Source organism: Streptopelia decaocto (genome assembly GCF_964273445.1).
Source record: "Streptopelia decaocto genome assembly, chromosome: 5".
In the NCBI taxonomy this organism is placed as follows: domain Eukaryota; kingdom Metazoa; phylum Chordata; class Aves; order Columbiformes; family Columbidae; genus Streptopelia; species Streptopelia decaocto.
The window spans coordinates 31262828-31280793 of record NC_138659.1 but is presented as its reverse complement, the minus strand read 5'-3'; the positions used below and the strand labels follow the sequence as shown (position 1 = coordinate 31280793).

At 42.0% G+C, this 17966-nt stretch overlaps 1 protein-coding gene across 3 annotated transcripts; it reads right to left on the bottom strand.

Annotated features, from left to right (window-relative positions):
- Position 1: 1 nt before the first annotated feature.
- PRG4 (proteoglycan 4) lies at positions 2-16625 on the bottom strand (the record flags this gene model as incomplete). Of its 3 annotated transcripts, none has more annotated exons than XM_082054827.1 (10): positions 2-139; positions 1067-1192; positions 1399-1578; positions 2300-2456; positions 3222-3361; positions 3556-3642; positions 4391-7573; positions 9045-9155; positions 12017-12136; positions 16529-16625. In XM_082054827.1, 10 exons carry the CDS (start codon positions 16623-16625, stop codon positions 36-38), a joined length of 4305 nt encoding a protein of 1434 aa, XP_081910953.1. In that variant the 3' UTR covers positions 2-35. The 3 variants fall into 3 exon arrangements, with proteins under 3 accessions (XP_081910953.1, XP_081910954.1, XP_081910955.1); XM_082054828.1 differs by lacking the exon at positions 16529-16625 and adding an exon at positions 14265-14383; XM_082054829.1 differs by lacking the exon at positions 9045-9155.
- Between the last annotated feature and the right edge of the window lie 1341 nt (positions 16626-17966).

Here is a 17966-nt window from a genome sequence, read left to right as displayed (position 1 = left end):
AAATGGCATCTTTTTTCAAAGTCCTCTGCTGCGCATCACTTGCTAGGACAGTTGTACCAGTCCTTGGTTACAGTCTTTCCTGTGAGAGCGGTAACAGGTCTTGCTATTCTTCTGCCAACATCCAAACTGTAGTACCGATCTGAAATGAAGACAGGTCAGAATTAAATTCCAGAAGCTACATCTAGTACATGGAAAGAATCTTGAAGGTAAAGCCTTCCTTTTGGTTTCATTTAGACATAAATAACCTTTTAAATTCCATGTACGGAATTGAGAGGATAGAACAATGAATTTTTGTCCTCGACTTTAAGTGTCCTTTTCTGTGTTTAGCTAGGCTTTACAGTACTGCTAATAATTAAATCTGTTCCAAGAACAGTGAGTAGGGAATAATACTATTCTACTGCTGGAACACAGAAATAGTCTTAAGAGTTTGGAAATCAAACAAACGATCCTGAACTGACTACAAAAGTGGGAACTCTGGTCCCCAAGTGTGAATTGGCCTGTGCTAAGGTCAGAACTAGGTCATACTGGCAGAGACTTAGTTTAGTATCCTGTATTTGGATACATCTAGTTTCTAGAGCTCATTGTTTTTTTGGAATAATCCAGAAAATTCTGAGGAATGCTTTTACGTGATCCTGGCAGCAAAGTGGCTCACGTCCCTCCCTTTTTTGTTCTGTCAGAAACGTAGTTCCATGGTGAAAAAACTATCGATGTGTTAGTGGTCCAAGGATTTCAGTCTATCATTAATATAATTCTGCATTTAAGTGTCAGGTTTTTTGTCACTTTATAAGCCTGAACTCTTACGGCAACGCATTCCACGACTGGCTAGTTTGAATCATTGTACATTGTTGCTGCTAGTTGTCCTGTAACTTATTTTTTTTTAATAGAAACATCTCTCCATTGCAGGCAACATTTTGATTCTCAGGACTTTTTAGTAGTGCTTAAAATTAGTCTTGCAGAACCACAAGTGAGACCCTCACGCTTTGGAAAGCTGAGAGATTGTGGGCACCTTTCTTCCCCACCCCTGGGCTTTTGAGGTCTCTAGAACCTTGCGTTAGCTGTCACTTACTGTAGGAGAAGGCATAATAATCGTAGCCGTCTGGCTTATTGTAGTTGGGTAGTGCTATTGTCGAATGAATTACTTTGGGGAGCCCTCTCCAGTAGGCGGTCACTTTGATTTCCTTACGCAAAACTCCTGCAAGCAAAAGAACACTGAAGTTAGGAGGTGTCGCAGTGTGTCTGCCGTGAGCTGTTATTTGCTTGTATTATCTATATCAAGCGAGATCAACTGGATTAAAAAATTTAAAGTACTATGTTTAAAAAAATATGGAACAATGTTGTGTTTCAGAAGCTACTAAGATTAAATGGTTGTGTAAAAGAAACTTAATAAACAGAAGTTACCAGCTGGATATGGGTTGATTCTGACAGTCCGAATAATGGTTGGAGTTCTCACTGCACGTTGGACGCGTCTCCTTATGACAAGCCTTGGGATGAAAGCTGGGTACCGTATGGTGACCCGTGCCCTTCGCTGGCACTGCTTGGCTGGCTCCTGTTTGTACACGTACTGTTGCATGTTGCCATCTAAAATAGACATTTGTTTCATTTGGTTAAAAAAAATCAAACGGAAACCCACACAAACAAACTCACTTTGTGTTTCAAAACAAACACAACCACACACACAAACCATAACCAAAACAAAAACCACCAGGTAGATCAGATATAAAAATGTCATCACTACTCATATGACGTGTAGAAAATCAGTAGCATCATTTTACTACAGCTCTGGCAGCCTTCAGCTTTTTATATCTGTTCCTATGTTTTGAGATTAAAAAAGCCTCACTATCTAAATCAATCACTTGCTTCTAGGTGTAGTGACACCTCCTGTGCAGGGTCATCACAGTCAGTGTAGCAAGATAAGGAAACTGCATTAATTTAAAATATGAAATAAGAAATAGGGAAATTTCCATACATACTTACAAACTAGTAAGATTAAAGCCTTTCATTTCTTTTTCTACGTGAGACTAAAATAGTTTTAGCATCAGATAAAAGTTATTTTAATGTTTGTCTGCTGTAATGCCAGATTCTGTCCCTTATTCTTTTTTAAAATGCATTTAAAGATCTGTGAGTGCCAATACAAAATTTTAAAGCTTTAGGCTACTTTTTGACCATTTGCACACTCTGACACCACTGACATTTCTGTTTTTGAAAGAGATTAGTTTTTCAGGCAAGACAGAAATGGTGTTTTATTCCTAAGGCAATTCACCTTTTGACCATCTGTGAACTTCTGAAATACAAGACATACCTTTTTTGATAAAATAAACAGATTCTGGTCTGTTCTGGTATCTTGCCACGGGGAGGGTTGCTACAATTTTCCCACTTAGCCCTGCGAAGCCGTTGGCAAGAGGTTTGGGATACCCTTTATCCATCACACCGTTGGTGAAACGCCAGTAAAGTGGACCCTGGTGATTTATGGAAAAAATGAGCTTTAGAGGAAATTCATTCTTGGTAATTAAGCTTCAACATAGATGTTACAAATAATGGCAACTTGATAACTACATTGTAAAACTGACTGGAAGCACTACTGCATCTATTAAACCCAGGAAAAATAAATACTACAACTTCATAAAATACCTTTTGCAGTAGCTATTTTGGAGTAAGGATAGAGTTATCTTGGATATGAACTGTTAGGAGTCGTTATTGAACAAAACAGTTTGCTTTTGAAATCTCTTAAATTTCCACTGATAGAAAAAGCTGCTTGAATGCCAGGACTGAATTATTAAATTGGGAAATAACTTTATAATGTTTTTAATGAGGTGGGTGCATTTCTTTATTGTCATCTTTCAGGAAGGGAAATAAATGTATTCAGGAACAAATTCAGGCCATGTTTGTGCAAGGGAAAAACATAAAATACTCATAGTTTAAAGAGCTTGGTTTTTCTAAGTGTGGCTCATATGTAAATATTACTCAATCACCAGTTATTCTGTCAATACTTTGTCTCCTATTGGGGAAAAAAACTACAGAATTGAGGTTTTTCCCAAAAGCGACACCTCAAGAGGTCTGGGGAAGAGACACCACTTCACCCACTGGATTTTAAACCCACCACGCTGTTGAAAATTCCGTTTTTTCTGTAAAACGTGCAACACGAGGCTCCTTTTCTGCGGGGCTGCGTTTCAACACCTGTCCCTCTCTGGAAAGGAGGGAGGAGGGGAGAGGGGGCTGCCCACCTTGATGAAGAAGGTCTTGCCGTCGCAGTTGCACCTGGAGAACACGGCGTCGATGGGGGACGGGATGCCCCAGCCGTCGCGGATCCGCCGCGGGTTGGTGGTCGGCGGGGTCCGGCCGTTCAGCAGCCAGTAGTAGTGCCCTGTTGTGCGGGAGGAGCGCCGGTGAGAGGCCGGCGGAGCGGCGGGGGTGGCGCTGGAGGCGAGGGACCCCCCGCCCTCCCGCCCTCAGCCGAGGCGGGAGCGCGGTTCGCGCCCCGCGGGCAGCGCTGAGGCGGGGCCGGGGCTTTGTGCGGCCTCGGGGGCTTGCGGCCGGGCCCGGGGGGCGCTGCCTTACCTCGGAAGACAGCCAGGGTGCCGTTGGGCAGGGCCACCATGCCGTCCGCCGGCTTCCCGCTGCACAGGTCCTTCTCGTCGCTCAGGGCTGCGGAGCACACGGGGCAGAGCGCGCGTTACCTCAGGAGCCGCGTTACTAACGCGGCAGCGCCGGGGCCGCCACACGGGGCCGCTCCCCGAGCTGCTCTGCCCGGCATTTCTCATGCAAAAAGTTTAATTACTCGTTTAAAAGACATCTTTGGAAAGTTTGGCTCTCGTGTTTTGGTCCCAGGAGCGCGAGACCAGCCATTTACCTGACCAGGTATGGATATCTTTGTTGTTTACCGTAGTACCCGTGATTCAGAAAAAGACCTATAAATGCATCATGTGCTATGTCCTTCATTTAATTTCTTAATGTTCCGGGATGTTTACTTGGTATTTCTTCAAGCTTCTCTAATGGGTTTGCCCCTCCCCCTTCTTAAAAAAAACCATTTACTTTCCGTTAAATACAAAGAAATGTTGAATCTGTTTTGGACAAAAATCCACGTATTTTCCTTTTTTTTTTTCCTTTTGTTTAGATATCTGTCAATATATGATTGAATAAAATGCCCGAGAACTAGGGAGCAATATCTGATTAGAAAAAAACAAAACAAAACAAAAAACAAACAAAAAAATACACAACAAAAAAACAAGATATGAAAGATGTTGTGGCAAAAAGCACAGAGGAAAGAGAATACGAGGTACAGGGAAAAGGCTTCTTGTCTGTGTCGTGTGATGTTTTTGTGCGTGACCACAAAACGGCAGGTTAAGCTCTGGTGGAATTACTGGTGCTTTTGTACATTTTGGAATGCAATTACCTTGTGTTTCTCCAGTGAAAACCGGCAGGTCCGCAGTTTGTATTGAAGGCTTGTTGTTCATCTCGGGCTCCTCTTCTGCTGGCTGAGTTTCGGGTTCTGCTGGCCGAGGCTCATCTCTGGTGTCAGTGACCTCCTGGAAATGTATGGCTGGCTTGGACGTCCCTTTAGAAACAACATACATTTCTTCTATTGCGTCTTTTTTCTCTCTTGTAGCAGTCTCTTTAGTAGGTGTAGTTTCCTCTCCCTTCTCAACACTAGGTGACTTTTCAGTGGCATCTTGCATTTCTTTTTCAGGTGTGATGCTGGTTTCTTTGGTTGGTACCTCGTTTTTACCAGCTGTTGTCTCTACAGCATTAGTAGTGCCTGTGCTCCCTGCAGCTGCTGCTGTTACTGGCTGCTTAGTTCCCATAGTTGTGTCCCTTTTAGCTGTTGTCACAATCTCCCTGGGTTTAGGAGTTGCATCTGTTTTGGCAGTTGTGCTCAGATTATCATCTGGTTTAGCTGTTACCACCATCGTTACAGTAGTTGTGTCTCTTCTGCTTGTTATAATGTCTTTAAGCAGAGTAGTTTTGTCTTTCTTGGGTGTTGTTATCTCTTTGTTCACCGTGGTTGTTTCTATTTTAGTTGTTGGTGCTGTGGTTGTAGGAGTAGTAACGCTCTTAGCCTTTGCAGTTGTGCTGGTTGCTACTGTGGGTGCAGGAGTTGTGATTTTCTTCTCTGTTGTTGTTTCTGAAACTGTGCTGTCTGCTCCAGGTGTGGGTGTTTCCTTCCTCGTTGTCGTAACTGCCTCACTCCTCGGCGTGGTGGTGGCTTTTTTAGCAGCCGTGACAGATGCAGGGGCAGTTGTTGTCACTTCGGTAGGTGAAGTTTTCTGGATGGCTGTGGTGGCAGCTGCAGGACTGGTAACCTTGACCTTAGGGGTGGTGGGAGACTCTGCCGTGGTCGTTGGTTCTTCTGGGGTTGTCTCTTCAGGTTTGGGGGTGGTATGAGACTCTGCCTTGGTGGTTGGTGCTTCTGGAGTTGTCTCTTCAGGTTTGGGGGTGGTGGGAGACTCTGCCTTGGTTGTTGGTGCTTCTGGAGTTGTCTCTTGAGGTTTGGGGGTGGTTGGAGACGCTGCTTTGGTTGTTGGTGCCTCTGGGGTTGTCTCTTGAGGTTTGGGGGTGGTAGGAGACTCTGCTGTGGTGGTTGGTTCCTCTGGGGTTGTCGCCTCAGATTTTGATGTGGTGGGAGAGGCAGTTGTGGTTGGTGCCTCTGGGGTTGTGTCTTCTGGTTTTGGGGTGGTGGGAGACTCAGCTGTAGTCGTTGGTGCCTCTGTGGTTGTCTCTTCAGGTTCGGGGGTGGTGGGAGACTCAGCTGTGGTTGTTGGTGCCTCTGGGGTTGTGTCTTCTGGTTTTGGGGTGGTGGGAGACTCAGCTGTAGTCGTTGGTGCCTCTGTGGTTGTCTCTTCAGGTTCGGGGGTGGTGGGAGACTCAGCTGTGGTGGTTGGTTCCTCTGGGGTTGTGTCTTCTGGTTTTGGGGTGGTGGGAGACTCAGCTGTGGTGGTTGGTTCCTCTGGGGTTGTCTCTTCAGGTTCGGGGGTGGTGGGAGACTCAGCTGTGGTGGTTGGTTCCTCTGGGGTTGTGTCTTCTGGTCTTGGGGTGGTGGGAGACTCAGCTTTGGTGGTTGGTGCCTCTGGGGTTGTGTCTTCAGGTTTTGGGGTGGTGGGAGACTCAGCTGTGGTGGTTGGTTCCTCTGTGGTTGTGTCTTCAGGTTTTGGGGTGGTGGGAGACTCAGCTTTGGTGGTTGGTGCCTCTGGGGTTGTGTCTTCAGGTTTTGGGGTGGTGGGAGACTCAGCTGTGGTGGTTGGTTCCTCTGGGGTTGTCTCTTCAGGTTTGGGTGTGGTGGGAGACTCTGCTGTGGTGGTTGGTTCCTCTGCGGTTGGCTCTTCTGGTTTTGGGGTGGTGGGAGACTCTGCTATGGTTGTTGGTTCCTGTGGGGTTGTGTCTTCAGGTTTGGGTGTGGTGGGAGACTCTGCCATGGTGGTTGGTGCCTCTGTGGTTGTGTCTTCAGGTTTGGGGGTGGTGGGAGACACTGTCGTAGTTGTTGGTTTCTCTGGGGTTGTCTCTTCAGGTTTGGGGGTGGTGGGAGACTCTGCCATGGTCGTTGGTTCCTCTGGGGTTGTCTCTTCAGGTTTTGGGGTGGTGGGAGACTCAGCTGTGGTGCTTGGTTCCTCTGGGGTTGTGTCTTCAGGTTTGGGGGTGGTGGGGGACTCAGCTGTGGTTGTTGGTTCCTCTGTTGCTTCAGGGGTTGTATCTTCAAGTTTTGGTGTGTTGGGAGCATCTGCCTCAGTCATTAGTTCTTCTGTGGCCTCAGGCGTCATATCTTCAACCTTTGCGGTAGTGGGAGCATCTGCCTCTGTCATTGGTGCCTCTGTGGGTTCAGAGGTTGTGTCTTCTGGTTTGGGGGTGGTAGGAGAGTCAGCTTTGGTTGTTGGTACCTCTGTGACTTCAGGGGTTGTGTCTTCTGCTTTGGCGGTGGTAGGAGGATCTGCTTCAGTCATTAGTTCCTCTGTGGCCTCAGGGGTCATATCTTCAACCTTATCAGTGGTCAGATAGTCTTCTTCAGTCATTGGTGCCTCTGTGGCTGCAGGGGTTGTGTCTTCAGGTTTGGGGGTGGTGGGAGACTCAGCTTTTGTTGTTGATGCCTCTGTAGCTTCAGGAGTTGTCTCATCAGGTTTAGGGGTGGTGGGAGACTCAGCCACGGTCGTTGGTGCCTCTGGGGTTGTCTCATCAGGTTTAGGGGTGGTGGGAGACTCAGCCACGGTTGTTGGTTCCTCTGGGGTTGTGTCTTCAGGTTTGGGGGTGGTGGGAGACTCAGCTGTGGTGGTTGGTTCCTCTGCGGTTGTCTCTTCAGGTTTGGGGGTGGTGGGAGACTCAGCTGTGGTGGTTGGTTCCTCTGGGGTTGTTGTCTCTTCAGGTTTGGGGGTGGTGGGAGACTCAGCTTTGGTTGTTGGTTCCTCTGGGGTTGTCGCAGGCATCTCTTTCTGAGCTGTAGTGGTCTCTGTGGTCGTTGTTTCTTCTGTGGTTGTAGGTGGTAAACTGGGTTTGGGACTTGGTGTAGTTGGTTCCATTGTTGTGGTTGTGTCAGGTTGTTTTGTTGTTGGAGCAGGACTGGTCTCTGTGTTTTCCAGTTCACTGTCGGTATCTATGAGAATACACAGATGTTAAATTAAGGTATTGGAATTGCAGTGCAGGCGCCTGTTGCATGTTCATTTATTATACTGGTTAGAAGTAGTTGCTTATCTTTTGATTAGCAATAGTTGTTTTTTATAGCCTTTGCTCTAAGAGCTTTCTGCGTAAAATTGCACTTAATTAGCTTTAAAGTAGAGTTAGGGAAATAGGAGGAAATCAGACTTTCAGAGTACAGACACCTGACTGCATCTCCTACTGTTCCTTTTTATCTTGTGTGTTTTTCCTTTCGTGATTTACAGCTTTAAGACTTTCTTTACTTGTATATGTAGTTATACTGACTTAAGGACAATCGTTAGTATAGCTTTATTCAGAAAAACATAACACTAAGTCTTTCTGCATTTTAGTCTCTGAGTCTTATCTCTGTGATGTTTTACTGTTTAGCTCTTCTTTCACATAGGATTTTTTTCTATTACTCTTGCTGTGTTGCTGTCTACCATTACAACTGAATTTGTATTTATTTCTTGAAAATCTGAACAAACCAAGTGCAGCATCATGTGATTTGGGGCCATATTGTTCAGCTTTTGAACAAATATAAAAATCCCAAAAGATCTGAGGTGTTGCTGGTGGTCACAGCTCTGATGCAGCATCTTTCCCAGCAAACGGGAAGAATTTCTAATACTGCAGTGTGAGAAATAATCCCTGGGTAAATGTGTTGTAGAAATGGTGCAGTATGAACAGAACGTTACAGAACAGGTTTTCCTCCCACCCTGTGTGCCCAAAATACCGTAAGCCAAGTGGGATCCTGTTAACGGTTATTTGAATTTCCTTAATTTTATTTCATTTGACCTGCTATCTTGATTTTTGTAATAGGAAGTAGCCACAGAGGACAGGTTAAGTATTCCAAATTTTAAATAAAAAAAAAATGTAAGGTATAAAATATTGGCCAAAATTTACTTCTAGTCTCATTTCATACTTGTTAACTTGTTCAAACTGACCTCCCAAGTTATCACTTAAAATGCTGGAACAGAATATCAGAGAACACAGGAAAGCAACATATTTTCCATTCAGAAAAAATAAATTATCCGTGTTTTTTGAAGCTGCCTGAGGCCTGGCTTGATTAAAGCTAGAGAAACCTGCTAGGAGACTTTCCTGTCCTGGTCCTGCCAATTCATCACTGTCCGAAAATACAACACCCTTCCTGTTCCAGCTCTGGACTTGCTCCAAAACTGACCATGGCCTGTAACTTTTTTTTGGAAGACTTCTGATCAAATCCCATAGAGATGCAGGAGACATCACCACACTCCAACATCTGTGTGAAGTGAACTCTTGGTGTCCTGAGGTCTAGGTGAGGTAATTAGTTTATAAACCGAGCAGTTCCAAGCTTGGTAATGTCTCGCATCGACTTGCTATTTCCAGAGCAGGAAAATGGTCTTTAATGTTCCTTCAGGTAACACCCATCCTGTCTTGTCCCTGTGCTTTCCTACCTTCCATCACTTCATGGGGCTGCGTGACTTCCTCTGGCTGTTTCTCCTCATTTTTGGGTGAGATTTTTGGTGTTGGTGGAGGAGTTGTAGGTGATGGCTTTTTTGCATGTGCTAAAAGAAATAAAACAATCTGTTAATGTTATAGGTGCTTGGTGTGAACTGCATAAGAAGAAAGTGGTTACAAAATGTCAGTGACCATCTTCCATACAAATCTAAGGTTCTTCACATCTGTAGGATTCTTTAAAGCATTTTCAGGGGGGAAAAAAAGAGAGGAAAAAAACCTTCTTTGGATCTCTTAAGTGTTTTCATCACAGATGTGAGAAATGTTTTTCCTGCAAGTTTGAGATGAGGCATTCTTTGCTAATATGAATTTTGAGGTGGGAAAAAGATGAATTCTGACCGGAGCTCTACATTCTGAATATTTGTCTCTTTTTTTTTTTTTTGGCAGTTTATATTTTTGACTACAGATGTCTTGGGGCTAATTTACTATAGTGGATCTCTGAGAGCTATCATGTTAGCCAAGCATTTACTCTGATAATCCCCTGAAGATTTAGTTACATTATCATTCTTCAGACGTGATAATTCTGCACATAAGTGAGCATTTCAGAGAGACATCTTAAAAGCTGTTGTTTCCTTGGAAGAGATGGAAGCTATAAAGCCGGCATGGACCAAAGAAACAACGCGAGGTCTAAGTGTTAAGCTATCTTCCAGTAGGTTGAGTTTTGGGAGAAACTGGAGGTTTGTGTTCACATTTTCCAACTCTGAAGTTTGCATGGGATTTCACTTACATCCAGTAAGAGACAGAATATGTATTTTTTTGGTCAAATTGTACAATTGGAAGTGAGTCCCTCTGTTCCCGCTAACATAGCCTTGTAGAAGGATCTTGTTAGTTGTGAAAAAAGCGTGACAGAGCTCAGGGATCTTTTTGATCCACCTGAAGGAGCTGGTAACTGCCATAGGTACATACGTAATCAGCCTTTCACACAAGGAGTGGTATTTTTCTGTAAGAGGATGATTGTGGTATTGAAGGATTTGCTTTCATAGCAAGCTGGCACTTAAAGCAAATAAGGTGGGATGGTACACTGCATCCTGAGGCTTTTGTTGAGAAAGGGAGAGAAATTGTAATTGTTGAAAAAAAAACCACTTTGAGAGCTGAACCAGCTTTCGGAGGAGTCAGTAGTGGCAGGGGGAGTGTTTGACCAGTCCTCACCTGTGCGTGCGTGTGTGTTCTGGGGATATAAGGGCTTCTGGAGGATAGGAGAGACACATTGTGAACTTAGAGAAGATGCAGGAACAGCAAAATGAAAGTTCACTGCATGGCCTTAAGTTATTACATTGTTCCGAAAGGTTTAACAGGTTTCTCAGTTACCTACACATAGCAAAAATACTCAAATTCTGAGTACAGTGGTAGGCTGGGGTTTGAGGGTTTTGTTTCATTTTGAGTTTGTTTGTTTGTTTTTACAAAAAAAAAAAAATAGCAAAGCTAAGTAACTAAAATCCTAGAAGGAACTTTAAGATTTTCAACAGTTGGTTAATTGTCATTGCATTTGAACTGAAGAAAAAGTGAAACAGCTAACCATCTTTTGTGAGCATGCTTGCATGTTAAACTCAGCATAAAGTAAGAGGTGTAAAGCAACCTCAAAGGCAGCAAATTCACCTCTAGACAATTCCAATACATTTATCTTCTTCGAGACATCTAGTTAAAAAATGCTCAATGCAAAATCGACTGCAGTATAAATCACTATGCAACCGAGAAGCAAAACCAAGCTGCTATACCAGTGCCTGGGGAGCGGGAGCGGGAGTGGTTGGTAATGTGAACCAAATGATAATCCAGAGCTTGCCTTGTTTGTTAACCTGCACGCTTTGGAAACTGGCTGCCTTGGAGGCTGTCTGGTCTGTGAAGGCAGCATCCCGATGCCAATTCATATTTGCCAAGTGTATTCACGGAAATTAATTTAGGCCTGTAAGTAGCAGAAAGTTTAAGGACATGATGGAATTAAACATACTGTGTTGGTGTTTTCTAGACTAGTATTCAATTGCTAGTGTTGTTGAACCTACATGAAGGTGAAACTGCTCCTTCAGTGCTCAATTAACAAAAACCCATCAGGTTCTGCAGTGAAGGACACAATAAACCACAGTGACTGTGGATCAGAGGAACCCTTCCCTGAACTGAATTCGCAGTCTAAAGGTCACGTGTGCATTTTCTTCAAATGCCTCTGGCTGCAGTGTGGATGTGTAACCGCTCCTAACCAAGCAGATCCTCCGGTTCCTCCACCTTGCCCCAGAGGATGGGTTTCTGTGTGAGATAGGCTGATTTTGGATCTGATGGGGAGGATCTAGGAGATCTCTCTATATGCTGCCAATGATTGCAGTAACAAAGAGCAAGTGGTTTTGGAGGTTGAAGCAGTGCTATCCCAGTGCTGGGAGCAGGTATTCTCCACTTTCGAGTGGGTTGCAGGTGAATTTAAGGGAGTTGGACCTTCTTTTATTACTATCTGTTGGTAGATGAACTGGACTTATTAGTGCAATGTGTTATTCGTTCCCCCCAGCATTCTGTCCTTGAACTCTATTATTGGTGTAATTTAAATAGCAGGAGTGGAAATGCGCATGAAAAACCTGACTTTACAGGTAGTATTCTGGGTGATGGTTCTTACAGTAAATTAGCGTATGACTAATACTAAAAGAGGCTAGTGCAAAATAAAAATTTACCCTCAGAGTTTGTGTCTTGGTGATGGCCTCCAGTATATCTACCTTTATGCACCTGTAAAGTGTTCATGCTTGAGAAAATGACCAGTTTATTTTTTGAAATTTGGTTTTGTTACTTTTCTGTGTGTGTGTGGTTGGTTTTGGTTTTTGTTCAGTATCTAACTTCTGGTGTCCTAAGAAGCCTACACTGTTACTGTTTCATGATGATGCAAAGCATCTCTATTTAAATACATCTAGGAAAATATAGTGATAAAGAAATCTCTTACCCTCTTTACACTGTTTTGCATAGTCTGGGCAACATTTGCCGTATCTCTCACATTCTGCGTCGCAGTCGCATTCTCTTCCTCTTTCAAAGGCTTCAAAGCAACGTCCTCTGCAGGAGAGGGCTGAGTAAGGCAGAAAAACAGAGTTAGTGTTTTTGGCGAGCTCTCATTTAATGCTGGGACCTTTCTACAGTGAAGTCACTTGCTTAAGCTGAAGAACAGCTTCATAACATCAGGTGGTTGTTCTGCTCTGATCCAGACCTTGTTTGTGTAATCAAGAGTTTTGAGTCGGGCTGTATGACCGCAACTGCTGTTTCCAACTGCAGTATATTGAGAGAATTTAGGATTCGTAGCGTGATAAAAAGCATCCTTCGAGTTCACTTTAGCTAGGTCCCATCATAGAAGGTTTCCATTTCCCTAATCAAACAGCAGTTATCCTCAGAATAGTGTAATATTGAAATTCTGGCTAGGGTTTTCCAAAAGGTGTTCATCAGGGTGCCGCTTTGCCTCAAGAGTGATGTGTCTGCCAAAGCATTTCTGAAAAATATCTTCCTAAATAGGTCATGGCCAAGTGTACCTGGTGTCTCTGGGCAAATACTACAACTTAGTTGCGTGAATGAGTTAACGAAGTTACAGAAAATGACTATTTTTGAAATGTTATCCCAGTCTATTTAACACAGTTCTTAAATTATTAGTACTAAATGAGTGTATATCATGTTTTGACATGATTAATAACCACATGCTTTTAATAATTCATTATTGGTTAACTTCTGATAGCTTCAGTCATGATAGTACTTCTGCTTCATATTAAATAGTGACCATGTGGTTTTGGAAAGTGTGTTCACAGCTATTACAGACTTCAGCAAATCATGGTTGCTGTATTTTTCAAGGACAAAATTTGACCCTAAACATTTACATTACATTGCAATGTAATATCTATTAACCTTCAGTAGTACCTCTAATAGGTACTTGGTTGACTTTTAAATTGAAATGATGATGTTAGACCTGAAATTTATTTTTGTTGAGGATTCTTATAATCTCATACAATTGAGCTAACAATTAACTATCACTTTATATTTCCAAAATTTACCATATAATCTGTTATTCTTGTCTTGTGTCTTTTCTGTAGATAAGTCTCTACTGAAGTTATTGTCTTTGTGGCACACGGGCCATAAAATCATATTTTACAGTTAAATCACTATCTATCAAAATTAGGATTACTGTACTGGCAGGTTCTGAACACCTTTTGACCAGTGTAGGTAAAGTGACTCTGCTGATGCCAATGGCTTCATCCACGGGCATAAGTGAGAATTGTTTTTATTTTATAAAGTTAGAGCAGTCTTTATTCATGAACAATGTCTGTCATTTCTCTCATTTTGTCAGAATTAATCATGCACTGAGCAACAGTCCTTCGCTTGTGTCCTTTAAGGATGGTGTCTGCTGTGCTTGCTCGAATTCAGTGATTTAGGGTAGAACATGGAAAACTTCCTCTAGCCTTAAACTCTTCCTTGAGATGTTACATAGATGCCCTATTGCTGGGTCTCAGAAGTCTCGTTTTACACCTGTAATCTGTCTAGAACTACAGTGTAGTGTAGTGTAAGAAAGTGCAGTTACCTAAATCACTGATATTTTTTTACTTGGGTGATTCATAGGAAAATATGTTTTTAACTCTCAGTAAACCAGTTTGCAGTGCCTATATTTATTTACACTATATGGTTTTGCATATGAAATAATACTCATCCAACCATCTTTTCCATCAAACTCTGGACGTAGTTCTCATCCAGAGTTAATTTCTCTTAACCCTCTGACTTTGGATTAGACCCTGCAGCCTCCACACTTAAATTTGAGTTGGAATGTCCCAGAATTTCTTCCCGGAAAACCCTGGATTTACTTTTACCTTTTTTTTTTTTTCTTTTGTATAAGAGACAAACAGATACAGCACAAATGCACTAAGAAGAAGAAAATAAGCAGTAGACAAACTGTTCCCCCCTCCTTGCTCTACTCTTCTAAAAAGCAAAATCCTTTTCTCGGTGATAACCTGCGGATACACAATTTTCTCTGAATTGCAAGAGGTTATCACTGAGTTTTTGAAGGGGAGAACAATACACGTATGAGAGGAGAACAAGGACGTGGTGAACTAAACGAGACATTTAAGCATTCAGAGGAGAGACACTGGTGTGGGAGGGAGTTGGAGCGAACAGGAAGGGAAGTTTTGCCGATAGGAACTGGGTGGGTTTGTTTGGGAACTTACCCACCGTGCAGACCTTCCTGAAGTCAGGGCAGCACTCCATGTAGTGTTGGCAGTTAAAATCACACTGGCAGTCGTGCTCTCTAGAATACCCTTCCCCACATCTCCCTGTACAGCTTGATAAATCTAAAAATCACACAACACTGGTGTAAACGTGGCCAAACCCGAATGGTGCGTAAGGAAACACTGAATGGCAAAGTGGTGAGGTTTATTACTATTTTTTTTTTCCTATGGAATGCTATTTGGTATTGCAGAACCCGTGGGCCTGGTAGAGCCCCTCCTGCGTGGTTTGCATCAGCGCGCTCAGGTTGGAGACTAATTTATCCTGTTCCTCCTGAAGTTAATGAACACTGAGGTCTGGTTCAGTAATACAACCTCACCAGCTCTGGCATCCAAACTAGCCCATGCAGATTTATCATAAGCAGTATATCAGCCAGGCATGGTATTGTTTTGCAGACTTAATTCAGCCTGTGTGTGACTATATGTGAGCACCTGCACTACCTGACAGACTCCATTTTACGTTTTGTAATGTTCTACGTAGTAACCAAATAAAACCAATTTAGCTTGCAAACTGGTGAGCACTGTCATAATAAATACAGGCCCCCAGAGCCATTTTTATTGGCAGTTTTCAAAATCTGCCTGCCCTCTATATTATTTTCTTCCCTGAGGTCAAAGAATAATTTGGTATCAACTCTGAGGCTGCTAACAGTTGGGATCTAGTCCTGCGATCTTCTATGAAGTACTTTCTGTTTGTTAAGTAGGAAATTACTTATTAGCAGAGTAACATAAAAACTCATCCCACAATGGCTTTACCACTAGACTGCTGTAGTGTTGGAAGATGCTGGATCGTAATAAATGGTGCAGGTTACATCAGGAGCTCTGCTTTAAACCTGCATGCATTTGAGTTGGCAGTGGTTTGTTACCTTCTGCTGCCAGATCAGATATTCACCCTGGATCAACTCCCCTTCCTACACAAAATCCTTGCTAATGTAACATGCTAACAGCTTCTTCTGGAAATGAAACATGCAGGACCACAAGTGAAGCGCCCCTGGATACAAACAAAGAAGCTGAACAATCAGCAAGCTAAAACACAGTTAAGATTATCAGCTGAAACACTGAGGAACAACAAGAAAATAACAAGAAATAACATATAACACAACACCAAAGACAGTTTCTAACAGCACACACTTCATATGTGTGTGTATGAAGGAAGACTATGGGATAACAATTACATATATTGTGATTTTCAGCAGTTAGGTATAATGTTTGTTACCACTTCTTTGCAAGTAATGAGGTGGGACTAAGGAATTAATGGAGGATTCAACTGACTTGAGTTAATGGGCTCTTAATAGAGGAGTTGAAAATAGAAGCTAGGCATCTTCCTCTATGGCTGTGTGCCCAATGTATTGCACCCTTCTTCCCTTATGGGAAGAAAATATAGAAAAGTCCACAAAGTAATGCCTTCTCATTCATTTATTTAGGTTCATGACTTGTAAGTTATGAAGTTACTTCTAAGGAAAATACCTAACTGGTTCTAGTTGCTGGGCAAATCGTGTCTGCAGGGCCCTGGTGAGCTGTTCAAATACGCAAATTTTGTGTCTTCTACTATCAAGTAGTAATTAATTATTTTCTACCAGCAAGTAATGTTATCACTCTAACAACTCGATAGCTACTTGAGAACTGTGAGAGTACAGGACTTGCAAGTTCTTCTGCTTCTTCATAACACTGCAACTTCAGTTAGAAATCAATTACAGAGGTTTGAGAGTAAATAAAAATATGTACTATTAGATGAATGATTGCCAAAATTTGCATCGGTGGTAGTAATAACAGTGCCTTTAATAAAGGCAAAGCACTTAGTATGGTAAAGACTTTCCTTTCACTGAGCCTACTGTATTTAAATGTTTCTAACCTAATTAGGTGGATATTGTAATTTTGGATTCTTCCTTGAATCATACTGCAAATCACTTGGGCTAAATGTGTCAGTCCCTGGGAAACAGGATCTTGTAGAACATGCCTGCAGAAAAAGAAGTTAGGTTCATGTGCATTTTGTGTGATACTCATTTTATTCCTCTAAAAAAGAGGGCCATGCTGTACCAGATTATATTTATGAAAATATTCCGTGATGATAAAGCTGAATCATAATGCCTGTCTGAATAAGTACGAAGTTCTAGAACTAGCGAGTATTTTTATGAAGATGCATTTGAAGCATTCTTAGTATTTGTCAGATATCCTAGACAACCTCCTTTCCACTTTGTGTGTTACAGTACCTTGGGAAGACACTTCTTGAACCAAGGACAGTGAAAGGATCACCAGGGACAGGCAGAGTATGTTCCATATGGTCATTACTTTCAGGTACGACATCATCCCTAAAAAGAAATAATCTCATATCACTACATGCAATTCAATTAATCAGTTCATAATTTTTAAAAAGTGCAGTGCATATCTTTATACATAATACTTGTTTAATAACATAAAATTAATACTGAAATTATTCAAGGACAAATTGCTAATTTAGAATTATGCCATAAACTCTCTCTTGCTTATTAGTCGGTTAACTGTTAAATTTTGTAGTAAAACTAGGAAAATTATCAGAAAATAAGGAAGTAATATTTTTCAGAATTCTGTTATGTGAAAGCTACAGACACAGTCTTCTGCTTTTTAGCATGGATGCACTTCAGTGCAACAGTTTCTAAGGTTATTCTACTGATAAATGTAAATGTCAAATAAAAAGTAACACTGTTAAAACATTAGTTATTAAGCAACATAATTTTATAAACCAAAATCTATAATTGCAATATTAGTGTTGTAATGTGTCAAATGGTAATGTAGGATAAAAGTACATCTTTCAAAAGGAAAATGTGCCTGTTTTTTCTGTTCCAGGTCATCATTTTCCTTTGGAAGATGGAGGAGCACTTGGATTGAAACGCTTAGAGTAGAGGTAGGTATTGCACTTACCTAACGAAGAATACGTCTGCTCTCTGTGATGTTTCAGATGCCTTATATATTGCTTCGTAACTACGCTGGGGTTAACTAATTAGACAGCTTGTTAACCAGAACCGCCAATGACAGCTCATGACAGCAAACTTTCCACATGAGCTGGAAGAGCTCCCAGATGACTAGACGAACGCAACATCTGGAAAATACTCCCATTAAGAAAAATGATTACAGAAAAAACTAAATAGGGACTTGCTAGTCAAAACACATTTTGATTACTGAGGGAAGTGAACAAATTGTCCTGAATGCATCTGGAAGGCATTAGATATTATTGCATAGCAATAAAAAAAATCATTCTAGGCAAATGCTGAGTATATTTTCTTTCTTGTCAAATGTAGCTTAGGTGACAGTAGCCTAAAATTGTGCAGTATTATCTGCTACTGATGGTGTATCTTCTCCAAGAAGTTTGAGATCTAATTTGTGCAGTCTGAAGTAATTTGCCAGTTCTGTGCTGAATAGATAGTACTGAGTGGAAATTTTGCCAAGGTATTGGCTAGAAATCAAAGAATTTAGTCAAATCTCAAATAGATTAAATACATGTAAAACATCAAAATGAATGAGATAAATTGTTTTAATGGTATTTGTGGGTTTAGTTCCAGATTCAGGGTGCTGGAAATGGTTATTTGCAACTCCCTCTCGGAGCTAAAGGAAGTTTCCTTTGAAACTTGTAGTGGTCCTGATGCTCAGAGTTTGGGGGGGAACTTTTTTTCA